This window comes from Protopterus annectens, chromosome 9.part0 (assembly GCF_019279795.1).
Source record: "Protopterus annectens isolate FY-2018-M chromosome 9.part0, PAN1.0, whole genome shotgun sequence".
Taxonomy (NCBI): domain Eukaryota; kingdom Metazoa; phylum Chordata; order Ceratodontiformes; family Protopteridae; genus Protopterus; species Protopterus annectens.
The window spans coordinates 1,427,001,301-1,427,023,041 of record NC_056743.1 but is presented as its reverse complement, the minus strand read 5'-3'; the positions used below and the strand labels follow the sequence as shown (position 1 = coordinate 1,427,023,041).

General features: G+C 47.5%; 1 protein-coding gene across 1 annotated transcript in view; it reads right to left on the bottom strand.

Annotated features, from left to right (window-relative positions):
- The window catches only part of LOC122812106 (E3 ubiquitin-protein ligase MARCHF5-like), a 268,136-nt gene that overhangs the window by 72,462 nt on the left and 173,933 nt on the right, over positions 1-21,741 (bottom strand). The window contains exons 4-5 of the mRNA XM_044084388.1: positions 21,338-21,521; positions 14,354-14,526 (exon numbers count right to left, since the gene is read on the bottom strand). Coding sequence (XP_043940323.1) covers positions 14,354-14,526; positions 21,338-21,521 — 357 coding nt within the window. The remainder of the gene's footprint in view (positions 1-14,353; positions 14,527-21,337; positions 21,522-21,741) is intronic.

Below are 21,741 nucleotides of genomic sequence, written 5' to 3'. Positions count from 1 at the left end.
TTGATGTACCACATGACTGTGGTGTTGTCTGTCCTTATCATCAAATGGCCTTCTTTGAGGAATGGTCTGAATTTTAGGATTGCCAGTTTTACTGCCAGCATTTCTTTTTGGTTTATGTGCAGGTGCAGCTGGTCCTGAGTCCACAGTCCTTGTACGCATTTGTCCAGCATGTGTGCCCCCCATCCTAGGTCTGAGGCATCCGTTGTGATGGTTTGGTTTGCTCGAAAGTTGTGGAAGGGTAAGCCTGGGTTTGACTGGCATGCCCGAGCCCACCATAGGAACTCCTGTTTTAAGCATGGAGTTAGTGGTATTTCTGTTTCCAAGCTGTGCCTGTGTTGAGACCATAAATTCTTTAGGTACCACTGTAACTTTCTCATATGCAGTCTGGCATGTGGGACCAAGATTATGCATGATGCCATGAAGCCCAAGGCCTGCAGAACTTTTCTTGCTGTTAGTTTGTTCTGCTTTGTTAATGCCAAGAAGTAAAGAGGGAGTTCTTTTTGTTTTTCTGCAGTTAGGAATGCCATCTGTTTTACTGTGTCCAATTCTGCGCCCAAGAAAGTTCTTGTCTGGGATGGTATCAGCCTTGACTTTTGTAAATTGACTGTGTATCCCAGGGCTTGTAGCAAGTAAATGACCCTTTGTAAATCTGTTGTCAGCTTGCTTTTGTTGTCCGCTTGTAACAGGCAGTCGTCCAGGTATGGATAAATTTGGATTCCCTGCACTCTGCAGTGGGCGATTACTGATGCCAGGCATTTTGTGAATACTCTGGGCGCAGTAGATAAGCCAAAGGGCAATGCTGAGAATTGATAATGCTCTGATCCTGCAAGAAATCTGAGGTATCTTCTGCAATTTGGTCGAATGGGGACGTGCAGGTATGCCTCCTTGAGATCTAGAGTTACCAGCCAACACTCCTTGCCCAGCATGGGAAGAAGTTGCTGTAGGGTCAGCATTTTGAATTTTGGGACAATGATGTATGTGTTTAAGATGGACAGGTCGAGAATAGGTCTCCAGTTTTCTCTTTTCTTGGTACTAGGAAGAGTCTGGAGTAGAATCCTTTGCCCTGTTCTGTTATTGGTACCCTTTCCACAGCTCTCATCTTTATTAATTCCGCTATCTGGTGCAGGGCTTCTATTTTTGATTTGGGGCAGGTTTGGCATTCCTCTTTTACTGGTAAAGTGTGGAAGTGGAACTGGTAGCCTTGGTCTATGGTTTGCAAAATCCACTTGTCTTTTGTAATATAGTGCCAATTTTTCGAGAATAAGGCTAACTTTCCGCCTAATGGTGCTGCTATTTGCTCCCTGGTAGGCGGAGTCAGAGCCAAGTCACTGTGATTGTCCTGTTGCAGTGGCAGTGGTTGTGTCTGTGCCTCGGTTATTGCCTTGCCACTGTCGTCCTCTGTAGGTACCTCCTCTGGATTGATTTCTGCCCCTAGAGCATCTGTTCCTGCCCCTTTGTGATCTTGTGGAGTCAGGAAAGGACCAATTTTTGGCAGGCCAGTTCCTGCTAAACCTTGGCGGCTGAACCTGTAGGAAATCTTTAACTGTTTGTACAGATTTTGCCTTCTCTTCCATTTTTTTCATTACCTGCTGGGCAGGTTCCCCAAATAGACTGGCCTTATCCATAGGAGCATCCAATAGCTTAGCTTTAACATGATCCGGCAAGACCTGTTCTTTCAACCATGCATGCCTTCTTATCACTGTGCCAGTCATGGCTGATCTAAATGAAGCCTCCAGTGCATCATAGCCACATTTTAAAGAATGGTTACTAACCTGTTGGATGTTATTCACCATTTCTAATACATATTTCTTATCTAAAGATTCATCCGAGGACAGCTTTTTAATTAACTGATCAAGCATAAACTCTTGGTATTGGATCATGTAAAACTGACAGTTTAAAGCTCTAGCTGAGAGAGTAGCAGAGGTGTAGACTTTTTTCCCCCATCTCTCTAAGGACCTGGATTCCCTTTCAGAGGGAATAGGGTTTTTTGCTGTGGTTGAGGCTACTGCCTTAGGCCCCTGGGATATAGTTTTGGGGTCTGCAAGTGGGGCCTTGTATAGGTGGTGATGAGTGTCTGGCACCCTGTAAAATCTATCTGGTTTGGCAGGGGCTGGAGGTAAGGAATCAGGTGCAGTGCAGACATCATTAAATGCATCGTCCACAACAGATAGGACAGGAGGTATAGCTAAGGGCCTATGTTGTGATAAGTGCAGAAAAGTCCTAAGCCTTTTTCTTGAATCTGAGAAATCTTGTCCCTGCCATTGGAATTGTTCTCTCATGGCATGTAAGGTTTCCCCAAAGGAGAATTCCTCTGGTGGAGAGGCAGCTGGAATGGATTCTTCAGCATCTGAATCTTCATAATTGGAAAAAGGAGCCTCTGGCTGGTCTGTAATGTCTGAGTCATCCACAGAATCATCAGAGGACACAGGCTCTGGGGGCTCTGCTCTAGGTCTCTTTTCTGGGGGCTGAGAGGCCCTGTCTGGGTGAGATTGGGATCCCCTAATTAAGGATATTAAATCTTCTGCCAGAGTAAGCATTTGTGAACTAGAAGTGGGCCTGAGTGAGGGTGGTTTAACAGGCACTGATTTAGCTGATTTGGCTGCTTTAGCCCTGGCAAAGGCCTTAATAGACATGGCTGCAGGAGGCCTAGCAGCACCACGTGCTGGGGTAGAGATATCCAAGGGGATGGTGTCTGATAGATCAGTAGGAACCACAGTTGTAGGCAAAAATTCTGAGGCTGATTCAGATAAGGTAGCAGGAGCCTCAGTAGTAGTCGTGGATTCGGCTGAAGATTGACCAGTTTTCTCGGTTTCGGCAGAAACCGAGACACTCGCGGCTTGCTTAACCGTGGTTTCGGCCGAAACCGCGGACCGCGAGTGTCGGTCTTTTTCTTTGCGTTTTTTTAACAATTTGGGTAGTCGGAGGATCCGACGGCATAATGTACGCAAAATCTGAGCCGAAAAACTGTTCAGCAAACTCCGACCGACGCCTAAGCGTTCGTCGGTTGAAGGAAGCACAGGCCGAACAGGCTGCTACGTCGTGGTCTGGGCCTAAGCAAGGCAAAGAGTAAGAGTGGAAATCTTTATGAGGTATTTGTTTCCCACAAGTTAAACAGTTACTGACTTTTTCTGACATCGGCTGAGGCAAGAAAGAGTCCCCAACGTGGTACTTAGCTTTTTAGAAGTCTTCGAAGTAGTATTCGGTAGTAGTAATCTCTGGATCTGACCGACCGGCACTTGCGAACAGCTTCTGCTTCGGGTGCCACGCGGCAAGAAAGACTGAGGAAAATGGCGTCGGCTGATGCCTTTATACCCGAAGACCAGCAGAGATGACGTCGGGTGAAGTGCGACATCAGCCGAAGCCGGACCCAGACTTTGGAATCCGGCCGACCGAAGGGCTGCCTGACGACAGGACAACCCATTTGTTATGACTGCAGATGCATCCATGAAGGACATCTGGGATGAGCCAGAATGCCCTGCAACACAGCATTGGCAAAGCCTGCTCTAGTTTTGGAATATAAAGGCAGGTGGTAGTGTTTTGTGAAGGTATGCACAGAACTCCAAGTGGCTGCCTCCAAAATATCTTTGGTAGGAACTCCTCTGAGGAAGGCTGCAGAGGTAGCTGTGGCCCTGGTGGAGTGGGATCTGATGCCTGTAGGGACAGATTTTCCATGATAGGAGTAACAAAACCATATGCAGTGGCCTATCCATTTTGAAATTGTCTGTTTGGTAACTGGCTTCCCTTGAGCTCCTACAGCATAGGACACAAAGAGTTGTTCTGATTTCCTGAAAGGCTTTGTTCTGTCCAAATAATAACGTAGCTGTCTATGGATGTCTAAGGAGTGTAGGAGCGTTTCCCCTTTGTTTTGAGGATTGGGGTAAAAGGTAGGTAAGTGTATGGCTTGATTTAAAGCTACCCTGGATACCACTTTAGGCATAAATGGCGGGTTGGTTCGAAGGGAAACCCTATCCTGATGGAAGATGAGAAAGGGCTGCACAGCCATGAGGGCTTGTAGTTCTGATACTCTACGAGCTGAGGTAATGGCCAGAAGGAAAGCTGTTTTCCAGGACAAGTATTGCAAATCTGAGGCAGCTGGTTCACAGGGAGGCAATGTTAGTTTTTCTAGAATGTAATTAAGATCCCAGGCTGGTATTGGTTGTTTCCTCGGTGGTCTTATATTCTTAACCCCTCTGAGGAACTGTCTTAAGAGTGGGTGAGAGAATAAGGGTGGATCCGAGTTGAATTCTGCAGAAATGGCTGAGGCATGGATTTTTATGGAAGAAAATGAAAGTCCACTGTTCAGCAGCTCAGCTAGATACTGTAATACCTGAGGCAAATTCAGTTTTTTAGGGTCCTGGCCTTTTTTCTCATTCCAAGAGCAAAACCGTTTCCATTTTGTGGAGTAAGCCTTTCTAGTAGATGGCCTTCTGGCCTCCAAAATGACATCCTGCACCTCTTTGGAGAGTAGGGTCTGTTGTAATGTTAAGGAATTCTCCATGCAGCGAGATTGAGTGTTTTCAGCTGACTGTGAAAAGTTTTGTAGTTGTGCTGAGTCAGCAGAAGAGGCATTAGAGGTAGGGGCCAGGGAGGAGTATGTGTTAGGCTCGTACCAGTGTCGTCTTGGCCAGTCTGGAGCAATCAGTATCCTCTTCGGTCTGTCTGTCTTGCTTTCAAGAACACCTTGGGTAGAAGAGGCAGAGGTGGGAAAGCGTAAACTGTCCATGCTGTCCAAATGAATGAAAGGGCATCCACTCTCCAGGCCTTTGGGTGAAAGGTCCTTGAACAAAACTTTTCCAATTGATGATTCCTGTGGGAGGCGAAGAGATCTATGTCTGGCCTCCCCCACGCTTGAATTATCTTTGTAAACACTTGAGGATGCAACTTCCATTCATGTGGATCTGTCATACTTCTGCTTAGATTGTCTGCCAGCGTGTTTTCCAAGCCTGGCAAGTACTGTGCTTGAAGTTCGATTTGCCATTCCAGAGCCAAGTTCCAAAGTGTCATGGCTAGTCTGCACAGGGGGTATGAATGTGTTCCTCCTTGTTTGTTTATGTACCACATTACTGTGGTGTCTGTTCTTATCAATAATTGTCCTGGATGCAGGAGGTCCTTGAAAGCTGTAATTGCATTTATCACTGCTATCATTTCTTTTTGACTGATGTGAAGGTGCTTTTCCTTTTGGGACCATTTGCCCTGAATGCACCTGTCTGTCATGTGCGCCCCCCACCTGAGGCGTCTGTTGTGATGACTTGATTTGCTTGAGGCTTGCAGAATGGGAGACCTGTGTTTGTTTGACATGCTTGGGCCCACCATAGAAATTCCTTTTGCAAACATGGAATTATTGGTATTATTGTTTCCAAACTGTGGCTGTGTTGAGACCATAGGTTTTTTAGGTACCATTGAAGTTTCCTCATATGCAACTTTGCACATGGGATTAAAAGAATGCAAGATGCCATGAAGCCCAGAGCCTGCAGGATTTTCCTTGTAGTAAGCCTGGTACAATTTGCTAATGTTTTGAAGTACTGAGTTAGTTGCCCCTGTTTTTCTGGTGTAAGATAGGCCATCTGGGTGTTTGTGTCCAAGTTGGCACCCAGGAAAGTTATTTTCTGAGATGGTGTTAGCCTGGATTTCTCTTTGTTGATTGTGTATCCCAGAGAATTCAGTAACCGTGTTGCATAAGCTAGATGTTCCAGAAGTAAGTGTTTGCTGTCCGCTTGGATCAGGCAGTCGTCCAAATAAGGGTAAATTTGTATCCCTTGAAGTCTGCAGTAGGCAATTACTGATGCCAGGCATTTCGTGAATACTCTGGGCGCAGTAGATAAGCCAAAGGGCAATGCAGAGAATTGATAGTGTATTGAACCTGCAAGAAATCTGAGGTTTCTTCTGCAGCTTTGTCTGATAGGGACATGCAGGTATGCCTCCTTGAGGTCCAATGCTACCAGCCAAAACTCCTTGCCCAGCATGGGAAGAAGCTGCTGTAATGTGAGCATCTTGAATTTTGGTACGAGTAAGAATGTGTTTAGGATGGATAAGTCCAAAATGGGTCTCCAGTCGGTTCCTTTCCTTGGTACCAGAAATAGCCTGGAATAAAAACCTTGACCTTGTTCGTGAGTAGGTACCTCTTGAATAGCTTTCATGTCTATGAGCTTTGAAATTTGTAGTTGTGCCTCTGCCCTTTGATTGTGTGGCAGGTTTGGCATGCCTTTCATTTTTGGGAGAGTGTGAAAATGAAATCTGTAGCCTCTGTTTATAACGTCCAGTATCCATTTGTCTGTTGTGACAATATGCCAATTTCTTGTAAATAATGCCAGTTTCCCTCTCATGGGTGCTGCCAGCTGAGACTTGCTTGGCATGGAAAGGAGGAAGTCATTGAGTTTGTTTCCTGTATTGCTGTGCACTGTCTTCACCACCTCTTGGTGCTGGAGTTTGCCATTGCCTGCCTCTATATGATCCTTGTGATTGCCCTCTGCCCCTTGTGCGCCTGTATCTACCTCTTTGGGGCTTGTCAGTGGCTGGAAAGGACCAGTTTTTAGAAGGCCAATTTCTGCTAAAACGTGGTGGTTGAACTTGTAGAAAAGCTTTGACAGTTTGCATAGATTTGGCTTTTTCTTCCATTTTCCGTAGTATCTCCTCAGCATTAGTACCAAATAGCACATCCTTTTGTAAAGGAGCATCTAGCAGTTTAGCTTTCACATGATCAGGCAAGATTTGTTCCCTAAGCCATGCATGTCTACAAATGACTGATCCTGTAACAGCAGCTCTACTTGAGGCCTCTAGGGCATCATAGCCACATTGTAAGGTGTGTTTACCCACTTGTTCTGCACTATGCAACATATCCTGCAACTCCTTCAAATCTGGTTGTTCAGGTTGAGACATTTTATTTCTTAATTGTGATAACAGAAACTGCTGATATTTAAGCATATGAAACTGACAATTTAAGGCCCTCATGGCTAGTGTGGCCGAGGTATATACCTTTTTTCCCCACCTTTCTAAGGATCTTGACTCTCTTTCGGAAGGTAGTGGATTCTTAGCAATAGAGGCCTTCATTCCCTTGGGGCCTTGAGAAATGGTTTCAGGGTCAGCATTATGGCTTTTGTAAAGAAATTGGTGAGAGGTAGGAACTCTGTAGTACCTATCAGGCTTGTCTGGGGCAGGAGGCAGGGAATCCGGATTAAGGCAAGCCTCCGAATAAACATCATCAAGTACGTCCAAGACAGGAGGTATCGCCAGAGGTCTGTGTTGAGGTAACAAAAGAAATTCCCTAAGTCTTTTCTTGGAATCAGAAAAGTCTTGGCCTTCCCAATGGAAGTGTTCCCTCAAGGTGTGCAAGGTTTCCCCAAAAAGAGAAATCCTCAGGAGGGGATACAGAAGGAATGGACTGCTCTGCATCAGAATCTTCAAATGGGGAGTAAGAGTGTTCCTCTACATCAGAATGTTCTGAAAAAATGGAACCCTGATCAGAAGAGGGAGAATCTTCCTCCACTCTGGGTCTCTTGTCTGGAGGGGGTTGGGAACCCCTGATAAGAGTAATTAAATCCTCAGCTATTTTAAGCATCTGCTTTTTAGGCATGGGGCCTGGGGATGGGCCCTATGCAACAGGCCTCTTGGGATGCCTGGCTGATTTGGACTTAGTAAAGGCCTTAATGGAAAAGGAAGAAGAGGGCCTAAAGACACCATGGGTGGAAGTGGACCTGTCCACATTAGGAGGCTCAACGCTCACAGTGGCTTCAGTGGTTGTAGTCTGGGTCTGGGCAGAGGTACCTGCGGTCTCGGTTACAGAAGACACCGCCAAAGAAGTGTCGTCGGTAGTCAGGGACTGCATAGGCGTCTCGCTGAGAACCAGACCACGTGTAGCCGGTTTTGGCGTGGTGTCGGTGGGGACCGCGTACCTCGCGTGTTGGTCCTTGTCCTTGCGTTTTTTGACAAAACGGTAGTTGTAGTCTCAGACGACATTTTATAATCAAAGGCTGTACCAAAAAAGTGTTGGGCGAACTCCGCCCGACGCTTAATAGTGCGTTTATTGAAAGTAGAGCAAAAGCGACAGCCCGAGACGTCGTGGTCTGGGCCTAAGCAAGGTATGCAAAGGGAATGGAAATCCTTATGCGGTATTTGCTTCCCACAAGAAATACAATTGTTAACTTTTTCTGACATCGGTCTGAGGCAAGAAAAGTTTCCCCACCGGGGTACTTAGCTTTAATGAAGACTTCGGTTTCCAAATTTTTCGTAAATTCAGGAGCTGGCCGACCGGCACTTGCGAACTGCTTCTGCTTTAGGCACCGCGCGGCAAAAAAGACTGAAGAAAATGGCGTCGGCTGTGTCTTGTATACCCCTGCCTCACTGACGTCAGGAAAGAAAGCGACAACAACCGACACCGGACCTAGACTTCGGAATTTGGCCGACCGTGGGACCGCCTGACGGCAGAGAACCCATATGTGATTACTGCAGCTGTATGCACGATGAACATCAGGGCCCAGCAAAATGCAAGTACTTTCTGTGAGTGGGCTGTATAGGGGATCTGGAGGTAGGTCTCCTTTAGTTCTAGAGTGGCCATGAGTGCTTGGGTTGGCAATAGTGGAAGAAGGGTCTGAAGGAATAGCATTCTGAAGGAAGGGACTTTAGGAAGAGGTTTAGAAAAGACAAGTCCAGAATTGGTCTCCATAGTCTATCCTTTTTCAGTACCAGGAATAGAATCCTTTAGGTTCATAGGTTCATACTAGGCTATCTGCCCTGGGGCAATTATAAGCCTAGCCCGATTCTGTATGGCTTACGCCACCCCTTGATTTGAGTATACTGTGCCCTTTTCAAGGTTTAGTTTACTGTGCCTCTGTCTAATAGTGACACGGGAGTAATCCCTGGGACAAACCTACGATCCCCCATCCACTTATCGAGATTCTTCTTGAAGAGATTCAGTGAGGTGCTCTGCCTCACATGAACTGGAATTCTATTCCAGAGCGAAGGGAGCCTCTGGGTTATGAACCTGACCCTCCAGCAAGTTCTATTTATTTCTGTGCTGAGGTTCAAGTCCCTCAAGCGTGTGGCTCTAAGGGATTTAGATTTACTGAGGTGGAGCATGTCCATTAATTCTGGATTTGACATAGCTTTGTATGTCAGGCATAGATCGCCTCGAAGTAGGCGGTATGCAACTGAGTAGGGCTGGAGTTTTTTTAACCGAGCAGCATATGGCATCTGTTTGAGACACTTGATCCTCTTGGTGAGATACTTTTGGGGTCTTTCTAATTGCTGCAGGTGTCGGGTAAGATACATCCCAAAAGGGGCATTGTATTCTATGATGGGCCTGATGAGGGATGAATAAAGGGGCACGATTACCTCTCTTGAACTAGATGTGAAACCCTTCGTGATGAGGTGGGCTATGTAGAAGGTCTTTCTAACCACTTTGGCAATGTGGTTTTCAAAGGAGAGATTGCTATCAACTTGGGTCCCCAGGTCCCTAATAACTTTCTCTGTACTTAATGGGTTTCGCCTATGTGGTAATTTGTGGGCACATTGTTTTTGCCAAAGGGTATGACTATACATTTTTTGGCATTTAGCTTTAAACCATGGTGCTGGCACCAGTTATCTGTCTCTGTGAGACCTTTTTGAAGGATGTTTGTGTCAGCTGGAGAGTTGATTACGGTGCCCAGTTTGCAGTCGTCTGCGAACTTGGTGAGCCATAGTCCTCCCATGTTTGCCTGTACCTCGGAAAAGTATATACCGAACAAGAATGGTCCCAGGACAGAACCCTGTGGGACGCCACTTGTGACCGGTTTCGAGTCTGACATGGCTCCAGCAACTCTCACTCTGTGAGTTCTGTCTTTGAGCCAGTTTGCGACCCATCTTGTGACATAGGGGTTTATATTTAAGCTGGATAGCTTATCTATGATGCCCGAGTGGGGTATTGTGTCAAATGCCTTTGCAAGGTCCAGATAGGCTGTGTGGACTACCTTCCCTTCATCTATGGCTTTGGTGACTGTTTCAAAGAAGTCAACCAGGTTCAAAAGGCAGGATCTGCCCTTGACAAAGCCGAACTGGGTAGGATCTAGTGTCTGTTGGTCCCCAATGTCTTTGTTTATGAGCTCCATGATGATCCTCTCCATAGCCTTGCAGACTAAGCTAGTCAGGCTTATGGGGCGATAGTTTCCAGGGTCCGTAGAGGCTCCACCTTTGTGGAGTGGGACCACTGTTGCTGTACGCCATTCTGTGGGCATATATCCTGTAGTGAGGCTGAGAATGTATAGCTGTTTATTTGAGGGATTAGTTCCTCTTGTAGTTCATGTAGGACGCAACCTGGGACGCCATCTGGTCCCATGGAAGCAGTGTTTTTTGCTTTGGAGAGGGCAGCCTTCACCTGAGCATCTGAGATGTTTGGGAGGCAGCCCTCTGCCAGGATAGATACTTGCTCTTTTGAGGGGGAGGGGGTGGATACGTTTGCACTGAACCTGTCTGCCAGGATATTGGCGATGTCTGTGGGTTCAGTGTATTTTTTGTCGTTTAGAATCAACTCAGAACAAGTCTGGGAGTTGCATCCCAGGTTTCTAACATAACTGAAAAAAGCCTTATGATTGTCTTTGGTGTCCTGTGCAATTTTTCTCTCGTAGCTGGCCTTGGAGGATTTTATGAGGGATCGTAATTTTTTGCTAGTACTGATCAGAGATGCCTTCCCTATTAGGGATTTTGCTCTATCATGTAGTAGCTTCCTCCTTCTGTTGTACAGTTTATTTATGGCAGGGGTCCACCAGACTGGACGCCTGCCTTTGGATGATTGGGTCTTGGTTTTGTTTGGGATAGCATGATCCATGCATTCCTGGAGATGTCCGTAGAATGCATTTATATAGGATTCTGCAGTTTGGGCTGTAGTTTCCACTGGCCCTGGGGCCTTGAAGGTTTCCACTTCGGTTTTGAGAAGTGAGAAGTTCGCTTTTGAGAAGTTTTTCACTGTGGTTTTCTGGGCTGGGGGTGGGGTCGGGATGTGGACATCCAGTGAAATTAATTTTTGGTCTGATCTTACCAATGAGGGATATACTTCTGGTGTGGAGCACAGAGTCCCCATGTTGGTAATGATCAGGTCTAGTATGTTGTCCCCTCTTGTGGGAGTGGTGACTACTTGTTCCATAGCATTTGAGTTTATAATTTCCAGGAATCTTTGGGCTAAGGTGCTGGGGCTTGAGTAGTGCTTCCAGTCATGTTTGGGTAGTTGAAGTCGCCCAATATAATGGTGTCCGGAGAGATCTTCATGTTCTCCAATGTTTTCAGGAAAGCCGAACGGGATTCCTGACTGAGAGGGTGGTCTGTAGGATGCTATAAACTGAAAAGCAGTCTTGCCCACTGTTAGTTGCACATGGATGGTCTCCGATACTTTGTGCAATGCCACTAACCTGGAGGTGTGGATATCCTTGATAAATATGGAAACTCCCCCTCCTTTTGTAGTTCGGTCCAGGTTTTGGGGCCGAAAAGCATGATATGAGGTATAGCCTAGTAGTGCTGGGGTGCTCTCTGGAGCCTTGAACCAGGTTTCTGTCACTGCACAGATATCGATGTTCTCCATACTGAGGAGAGCTTCGAGTGCGTGCATCTTGAAGTTAAGACTTCTGGCGTTTAGCAGCATTACCCTTAGTTTCTTGTTCCTTGTGCTGTCTATGGGGGTGGGTTTGACTTTTGAGCCTTGCCTAAAAAAGGCACTATGGGGGTGGCAAGAGCCTTTGCCAATATTCGAAAGCCCAGTGGTGACAGGTGCAAGCCGTCCCTAGCGAAGCAACGTGGCTTGTCGAGCATGTCATCCCAGGCTGACAGACACTGGATCCCCTTTGAATGACACCAAAATTTTAGCCAATTGTTAAAATCGATCATTTTGTCTTTGTACTGTGGCATCATTCTAGGTCCTGTCCTTGCTATCCTTCTTATCCTGAGGGGGACAGGTTCAATTGTTCCATGAGCCAGTAGATCCTGTATAACATAAGGGATAAGTTGTAGTTGGGTTGGGGGGGGGATGCTCTGTGGTATGGGCTTTTCTTTCCAAGACCGAAAATATCCCCTTTCTACTACTGCCAGGACTCAGCGGTCTGAGGTGATAGTTCTCCAGGGGGGCAGGCAGTGTGGGATACAGGCTGAAAGGGGGATATGGGCAAGGTAGTCATGCACTGTTGATACCATTTCTGTCCTGAAAGGGCGGTCTGTGGGAAGACTGAGGAGCAGGCCTGGAAAAGGTTTGCCTCCTGTTACCTTTCCTATGCCTGGATGAAGGAGTAGCAGTGGAAGAGGTTCTGTGGACACAGGTAGTCTTAGCTGGACAATTTCTGTAGTATTTTGGAATAGGAGACACTAGGAGGTGCTTAAAGTCTTGTAACTCCTTGCTCTTCTCCTGAAGGTTCTTAAACAGTTCAGCAGACTGTTTATAGGAGGTTATCTAGTAGAGCATCTAGAATTTTAGATTTAAAATCTTCAGGCAATGGTTGTAGCCATGAATATCTGTGAAGCACAGATGCAGATGCAGCAGATCTCACAGAGGCCTCTGCTGCATCATAACTGCATCTAATGCAGTGTCTGGCTACTTGGGATGCCAGGGTCAGCTTTGATGCTACTTCTGTCTTGATGGGAGAGTCAGGCATGGAGGATAGAAGTGTAGATGCTGGGGATACCAAGTCCATGGCATACTTAACCATATGAGTTTGGTAATTAATGGCTCTGAACGCTAGGGTGGAAGAGGTATAAACTTTCTTACCCAGGTTATCCATGTTCTTGCTATCCTTGTCAGTAGGCAGAGGTGAGCATGGGATCAGTCTTGACTGCTTGTCAGGGATCACAGCTATGAAAGTAGGGTCCGCAACGGGGGGCTTCACCAGAAATTTGTAGTCATCAGGCACCTTATAGAAACAATCTGGTCTCTTAGGAGCAAGTGGTTGAGAGTCGGATTTTTAGATGTAGAAGCAAATGCATCTAAGTATGCAGGAATAACTGGGGGCTGGCAGATGAAGAGGGAAATTCAACTTGCAGCAACTCAAAGTATCTTTTTGAGTTTGTAATGTGGGAACTATCCCATTTGAAATATTCTTTCATTTTAGTAATGGTCTCTCCAAAAGTGATATCGTCTGGAGGAGAGTCCCCTTCTAGATTCCTCATCTGGGGAATAGTATTGCAATGGAGAGGGTATTTGAGATGAGTAAATAATAGACTCGTCTGATGATGACAATGATGAGAAAACATGCTCTTCTTCTTCCTGAGGAGTGGGAGGGAGAACAGAAGTAGCTGAAGCAGACCTAGGACTAAGCACTAGGATAGTGGAGGGTGAGATGGCTGAGGGCCTAAGGGCCATGAAGGCCCACATCAAGGACCGAGCAAATGACTGCCAGTCAGGAATTCCTAATGAAGAGGAAGAAAGATGTTTTTTTTTGTTTTCTTTTCAAAGGGGTAGGTTTGATAGATGGCCTGGTTAGAGGGGCCTGAGCTAACGGAGAGGATTTGGATTCCTGCATCCCAAACGAGCGTCTGGTGGAGCCTGGTTTCCCCTCGGCTTCAGTATAAACAGACTTCTGAGTAACCTCCACGGATGTGCTGGCTGGTACTTCAGAAGCAGCTTCCTCAAGGGGAGACGACTAAGTAGACAGCTCTAGCGAGTGTCCCTCAACCCCTAAATCGGCAGCTGGCGATAGTCTGATGACAGAGAGGCAGCAGTAGTAGGCAGTAAAAGTTTGGCTTTTTATCGTGGTGGCTCCACCAGGGTGGCCAACTCAGGATCCGTCCTAAGCACTAACTTTTTAAGTCCCTGCTTTTCTAAGTATAGATTAAGAGCGGCCAGACAGCTTCTAAGAGTTTTAGGGACAAAGGATTGGCAAATGGTGCAGGACGTATGGTCGCGCACCCGGACTAAACAAAATACCCAACAGTCGTGGGCATCCTTATGTGGAATTTGACATCTGCACCGGCATTTACCCTTCTTAGAGGACATCGGCTACCAGCTAAGAAGAAAACAGCTAACCAAGCTCGAGCAATAATAAAATTAAGAATTCCCCAACATGGTACTTAGCTTTAAACGTCTTGATAGTAGAGGAGCGATGCGATCGATCTGACTGCGGCAGAAAGGTTCCGAGGTCTATGCGTGCAGACGTCACATTTTAGGCCTCTGGTTTATGGCCCTGCATGACATCACACACACCAACAGCAACCAGGCTTAAGCTTTTGTATAGGAACTGACATTTGGGTCACCTGAGGTGGAGAATCCCACAGTAAGATTACTGTAACATGGGAATAGGGTAACATCTATGGAACGTTCCACTCCACCTTCAAATACAACTTTTTTTTTTTTTTGTTTACTGTAAAATGTGCCCAATAAAAAAATGTTAAACTATGCATCGATACTTACCAGAACGGTACGCTGTAAGTTGGAGGTCACACGACGAAACATCAACCTCCCAACAAGATTTGCAATGGTTGGGAACACTAGTGCTCCACAGAGTATCCGAGAAATGGACACATGATCACTCTGATAACTTGCTTCAGCAGGCACACGAGGAACAGGATGTCCAGTACTGACTGCTGTAAAAAAAAAAAAAAAAAAGGTGCTTAATATAAAATTAAAAAAAAAAAAAAAAGCCATCAATCTGACAAACTCCATAAAAACATATTATGGAAACCCCCAACTTGCTATTTACTATAACAGAAGTAAGTGGATTAAGGGCAATGCTCCACCGCTCTTCAAATTCTGCCCTATACAGGCCTGTAATTCTAAAATCAAAACCGCTTGATTTAGTTCCGGTTATAGTACCATTCACAGATATTTAGACATGGCAAACTGCTGCTAAAAACTACTCAAAAAGAATTTGAACTCTTAGAACTTCTTTATTCGCTACTTGAGCGGGAAACATAGGCCTTAGTTCATTAGAAGAAAGAAACCATTCAGCTACAGCACAGTTTCCCCTCTGTGCTGCACTTCTAAGATATAGATAAAGAAGTTATGTACTCACCATAACGTCCCATCTGACTTGGTACTTCATTTGTCTGCAACCTGTGGGTATCGGATCAGAGCCAGCAGCTTTCCAAGCTACAAGATCTGAGCTCCTAGCTCCTCCCCCTACCCATAATCCCCTGGTACATGCTGTATTACCTCAGATCGATTTTTGCCCCATCACACAACTCATAACCTCAACAGAGGAACACACCAAATTTAACTTCCTGACAAGAGAATTTCAGGTGACCAGAGATCCCGACAAAGGTTCGGGGGATGGCGGGGGAGGGGGGTGGTTGCAGACAAATGAAGTACCTACTCAGATGGAATGCTATGGTGAGTACATAACTTCTTTATCTGAAGTAGTTACTTCATTTGCTCTGCAACCTGTGGGACAGAGTCCCCAGCTACCTAGGAACAAACCTGGGTGGCCTTTATAGAAGGATATTCCAAAGCACCACGGAGCCAAAGGAAGCCCTACCTCTCGAAATCATATCTAGTTTATAATGAGAAATGAACCTATGAGAAGAGGACCAGGTAGCTGCTGAACATATGTCGTCCAAGGGAACCCTGGACGAAAAGGCTGCTGAGGTGGCCATAGACCTTGTAGAATGAGCGTGAATTCCAATAGGCATACTGAAGGAAAAATAAATCCAATTTAACGAAATAAACTTATACAGCCACAAAACTAACTTAAAAAACGCCAAGAACAAACCACAAATATACGTAAGCACTTTCGTTTAAAAGGTTTTAAACTTCATCAGACAATAACCTCCATTACATCACTTCCTTTTATAACCTTCACCAAATTCAAAAAATTGCGCCAAATTCTAAATCAGATTGGAGCATGCTCAGTTGTAAAAAAGTGGAAGTTAGAATTATTAAGTACCAAAGTTCCAATAGGAGCTGGTTTGCCTGAAGATATACACCCGTGAATTATGCACTGACAAATCCAATTTGCTACGGTTACTTTGGAAATGGCTCTACCCATGGCTGATTTTGCAAAGGACACAAACAACTGGTCCGACTTGTGAAAATCCTTAGTTCTGTGCAAGTAAAAACGCAGTTGACTGTGTACATCCTGTTTATGCAATTTGTATTCCCCTCTATTCTGAAAATTTGGGAAGAACAAGGGTAAATTTATTGATTGATTAATATTTGACACTGAAGCCACCTTAGGTAAGAACAACGGGTTAGTCCTGAGGGACACTCTATCCTTGTGAAAAATGAGGTAAGGGGGTTTCATACACAGTGCTTGAAGTTCTGAAACCCTCTTGGCTGAAGTAATAGCCACCAAAAAAGCAGTTTTCCAAGACAAGAATTTTAACGGAACCAAGGCCGCAGGCTCAAAGGGTGGACCTGTCAGGGCTTGTAAGACTAAGGTCAAATCCCATGAGGGTACCATAGCTTTCACAGGCGGCTTCAAAAGAAAGATGCCCCACAAGAAAGTTTTGCATAATTTTGTAGATGCCAAGGACCCTAGGCCATCTGCCACATGAAAATGGGAGATGGCTGCTAACTGCACCTTAACCTTAGAAGCACTTGCTCCTTGCCGGAAAATTAGCGACAGGAAGTCCAGGATAGTCGGAATAGGAACTGCAAATGGATCCAGGCCCTTGTCTTTGGCCCAGACGGGGACACATTTCCATTTACTATTGTAAATTTTTCTGGTAGCCAGCTTATGCGCCGCGACCAGTATGGCCTTCACAGGAGAAGAGATACCGGGAGTCCTAGCCATCACTGGAACTGGATCAACCAAGCCGCAAGCTTGAGGTTCACCAGGTTCGGGGTTTGGTATCCTGCAGAATGCGAGATCAGGTCTGGAATGGGATCCAGTATCCATGGAGGAGTCACACTGCGAGACCGCAGATAAGGGAACCAGATCTGGCGAGGCCAGAATGGGGCTATGAGGATAACTCTGCTCCCCAACCGACAGGCTTTCTGTATGAACTTTATCATAAGCGGGAGGGGGGATAAGCATAAAGGAGACCGGGGGGCCAAGCATGACCTAGAGCGTCTCTGGGATTTTCCCCTTCGGGGGGAAGTATTGTTAAGTACTCGCTGCATTTTGTGTTTAATGGAGAAGTAAAAAGATCACAGCGAGGCCAACCCCATTTGCGGAAGATCTGCTTCGCAACAGATGGATTGAGAGACCACTCATACGGAGTGAGAATTACTTGACTCAGTTTGTCCGCTAATATGTTGGACCGTCCTGGAATGTGCGTTGCTACCAGAAACCGGTTGGTGGATATCGCCCATTCCCAAACTCTCATAGCCTCTCGACAAAGGGGGTAAGACCTGGTTCCTCCCTGTTTGTTTATGTACCAGACTACTGACATGTTGTCCGTCTGGATTGCAATAGTCCCCAGAGGGAGAAGGTCGTGGAGAGCTTGCAACGCTAGAAGCACCGCCCTCATCTCTAGGACATTGATATGCAAAGCGGTCTCTAGGGAAGTCCACGTGCCTTGGACGGTTCTGCCAGAACAATGCCCCCCCAACCGAGGTGAGAAGCATCCGTGGTCAACGTGGCTTGGGGCAGGGGAATCACAAAGGGTCTCCCTTCCCTCAGTTCTCGCACGTGGAGCCACCAAAGAAGGGAGTCCTTGCAAACTCTGCTCAGTGGTACCGGAGTGATCAACGGGTGGAGTAATAGCGACCACTGAACTTGAAGGGTCCACTGCAATATCCTCATCCGTAGCTGTGCATGAAGGGAGAGACCGATCACTGCTGCCACAGACCCTAGTGCCCTCAAGACTAACTCCGCCGCTGGAACAGGACTCTGAAGAAGGGCTAGTACCTGAAACGACAAGCTGCTCAGCCTGTCTGAAGTTAGAGTAGCTCAAGAGATACGGGTATCCAACCTGGCCCCTATGAACTCCAGGACCTGAACGGGGCAAAGAAAGGATTTCTGTAGATTCACTGAGATGCCTAGGCTCTGGGCAAGATAATCTCTTGCCACGCAGAGCTGATGCCTGTTGGCTGCGGTAAGGAGCCAGTCGTCTAGGTACAGGAAGACCTGAATGCCCTGAAGTCTCAGGTGGCTGCAACCACTGCCATGACTTTGGTGAACACCCTGGGGGCTGAGGTGAGGCCGAATGGAAGAACCCTGAACTGATAATGACTGGCTCCCAGCCGGAAGCGGAGAAACCTTCTGGATCGTCTGTCCATCAATATGTGGTAGTACGCATCCTTGAGGTCTATAGAGCACATCAAGTCGTTCTCCCGCAGAAAGGGGAGAATTGATTGGAGGGTGGCCATCCGGAATTTTTCCTTGGGAATGAACAGGTTCAGAGCGGAAAGGTCTAGAATGGGTCTTAGGTCCCCCATCTTCTTTGTCACCAAAAAGAACCTGGAGTAATAACCCAATCCGGACTGGTCTGGGGAGACGGGCTGGATGGCTCTTTTTCCTAGCAACTTCGACACTTCTGAAGCCGCTGCCTCCCTCTGATCGGGTGGTACATCGGGGAGGCGTCTGGTCATGCGGGGAAGGTTTATGAAGGGGATGGAATAACCTCTGGATATGATACGGAGCACCTATCGATCTGTCGTAATTGACTCCCAATTTGACAGGTGCTCCGTCAACCGTCCCCGACTGCCTCCAGAGAGGGACAGCTGGGTAAGCCCTCAAGGCTGCTGCGCGGGTCTGTCCGAGAAAGGTTCTCTGGACCCGAAGTTACGCGGTCCCCCTCTGCCTCTGGGCCGGCGCCCACCTTGTCCTCCTCTGCCTCTGGAGGATGAGGGGTCCGAAGCTGGATGGGACTGCTGAGACTCGAGGAACCACAGCTTTTTTGTCCCCTCTGATTCCTTGAAAAGGATCGTTGGGGATTAGAGAAGCGGACTCAGACGGCAGATAGCGTCTTCCCGTCCTTCTCGCTTTGGACCAACGTTTTGCGAACGGTCTTGCCGAAAAGCGAAGACCCGTCAAAGGACGCATTCGTGAAGGATGCCTTGAATGGATCCGCGAAATCGCAAAGACGGAGCCAGGCGTGATGCCGCAAGACGACCCTGGCTCCGCTGGCCCTAGCGGCTCCCTCCGTAGCATGGGAGAGTAGTTGCATGGACGTGTTAGATATGTATTTTAGAGTGGCCATACGAGTCGAAAAAACATTCTTGTCCTCAACCGACATGGACTCCGGGGGGAGGGGGGGGGGCTGCAGCATATTTCTTAATCAAGTCTCGCTGTAGCCTAATGGTATGTGCCATATAGTTCAGCGCCCTTATCGAGAAGGTCGCTGAAGCAAACATCCGCTTCCCAATGCAGTCCAGTGCTCGAGATTCCTTATCCGGCGGGTGAACCGAAGAACTATCCTGTGCGAGTTCTCTCTTGGTGGCAGCCGCCACCAACATGGCATCAACAGGAGATCCCTTGGCCCAAGACTGTCTATCCGTTGGGGGGCTAAGGACATTGTCGGGTCATCTCGGGATTGGCTCCACGGTGTCGGGCTCCTTCCACGCCCTGGTAGCAATTAAGTCTACCAGGGGGGTCAGCTGGAGGAGACACCCAGGAGGTAGATGGGCCTGCCTCAAATGCCTCCAGGAACATGGATTCATCCGAGGAAGGTTTTTGGGCAGACCACCCCCCTCTAATACGCAACATTTCCATGATGTGTCTGAAGGAGACATCTTCGAGGGGGTGACCTTGGGGAACCTTCCCCTTCATCTAAATCCGTGTCAGTAGTGACGGACTCAGGGGAGTCCAGGTGCCTCCTTTTACACCTATGTTTACGAGGGACCTCCTCGGTCGGACTGTCCGAAGAGGGCTCGTCAACGGGTTCTTGTTCCTCCAAGGGAACCAGCTGGAGTGCTTGAGCAGGCTGTCCCAATGGTCGGATGACGGAGGATAGACCCACATGCAGCGGGGGTACGGGAGGAACCGAAGCCCTAACCGGGGACCTGGAGGACCTCGACAGTACCCTCTCCACTACCTCAAAAGCCGAAGGAGAACTACTCTCGCCAGGCTCCGAAAGTAACCTCCTCGGCTCCAAGGTTGGGATCGGGGTCCGGGCCGATGCAGTCGAAGCCGAGAGAGAGGTATGCTCCGAACCCAGCGAGGCCGAAGACACACCAACTCCCACGGATCCGACGCTCAGCCCTCGGCCCCAAGAACTCAGATCCGACACGCTGGAGGGCACAGTCGGCGAAGAGACCGGAGCTATCGGCGCCGACGAATCCCCGGCTCAGAAAGGGCCCGGATCCGATGACTCCGAGACCCAAAAACGAGTCAGAGAAGGAGTGATCGGAGCAAAAATGGGGGCCGCACTCCCCCCCCCAGAGGGGGGGGGGGAGGCAAGAGCACCCCCATCTGCATCTGGGTCTGTATGAATCGACACATCATCCGATCCATGTCCGTGTCGGTGAAGCTTCTGGTCGACCTAGAAGTCGAGGCGGGCAGGGAGGGCCGCCTCAACAACCTCAAGGGAGACTGATACTCCTCCTCCAGTTCCGGCGAAAAACATGGCGAACGGCGCCGAGAGGGGGAGGATTCGGAGACCCTCGAGGGAGACCTAGCCAGCTTAGATGGCGGGGCTGAGGGTTGAGTCTCAGCCCGCCTTTTCTGAGACTTGTGCCCTTCCTTGTCCTTGTGCCTCTTCTCTTTGGAGGAAGAGGCACCAGAGTCCCCCGAGCTCAAACCCAAAGAGGGAGGTTGAGTCCCCGGTTGAGCAGGGGGAGCAGAAGGCACCGGGGCTGCCAAGGCAGCCTGAGCCTGAGCAGGAGAGGAAGAAGAAGCCGATTCCTGCGGAAGCAAGCCCGCCAGGATCAGCTTATTCTTCCTGTCCCTATGTGCCCGTGGGTTAAATGCCACACATATTGTGCAGGCCGTAGATAAATGGGCCACCCCCAGGCACAAAACGCACTGAGTGTGGCCCATCAGCCAGAGAAAACTTATGGCCACACTCAGTACACTTTGAAAAAACGGCTTTGGGCCCTTCAGCCATTTTGACCAAAACACTCACACACGCACACCCAAACACTAAGGGGGGAGGGGTGTCACACAGAAAACACCAACTTCTAAAAAAAATAACGAGCATCTAAATCACGACTAAAAGAACCCAGGGATACAACTCACACGCACACTAAAAAATACAATCTTCCCAGTTGAGAAAAAGTTAAAGAAAGGTAACGATCTCACCAAAAGCCAAGGAGCTCTTCAAAGGTAGCTGCTTCAGCTGCGGCAAAACACGATCTGAGGTAATACAGCATGTAGCAGGGGATTATGGGTAGGGGGGAGGAGCTAGGAGCTTGGAACTTGTAGCTTGGAAAGCTGCTGACTCGGATCAGAGGTCGGATCTGATACCCACAGGTTGCACAGCAAATGAAGTAACTACTTCAGATACATGCATATTCCTTATCCCACTAAAGAATCAACCATAAACAAACACAAACACATACGTCATTAGTTACCTGACACCATACTGCTAATAATCTGCAATTTGTTGGAATATTTTCTCCACATCCGGAGCACATAATCTTCCCAACGTATCATCTTGCCAAGGACCAACATAACAGGAATGGTAGGCAATCCCATCAAAAGGAAGAGAGGGTCAGCTCGCTCCATAACATCGAGTCCCTTCTTATGGCCAACAACCTATCACAAAAATCATGAAGATGATGAAAAGAATTGGTTATTTATGCAACAACATGCAATAGCATGGATAAGAATACGTGACATTAGAGTTGCATCCTAGTTCTGTGCCGGAATCCCTACAGGACTACTACAATCTGAGAACAGAGCCAGCTAAAAGTGCATGACCTCTTAACAATGAATGGAAAAATGTAAAAAGTTATGCAACTATGCATCTGTGTTG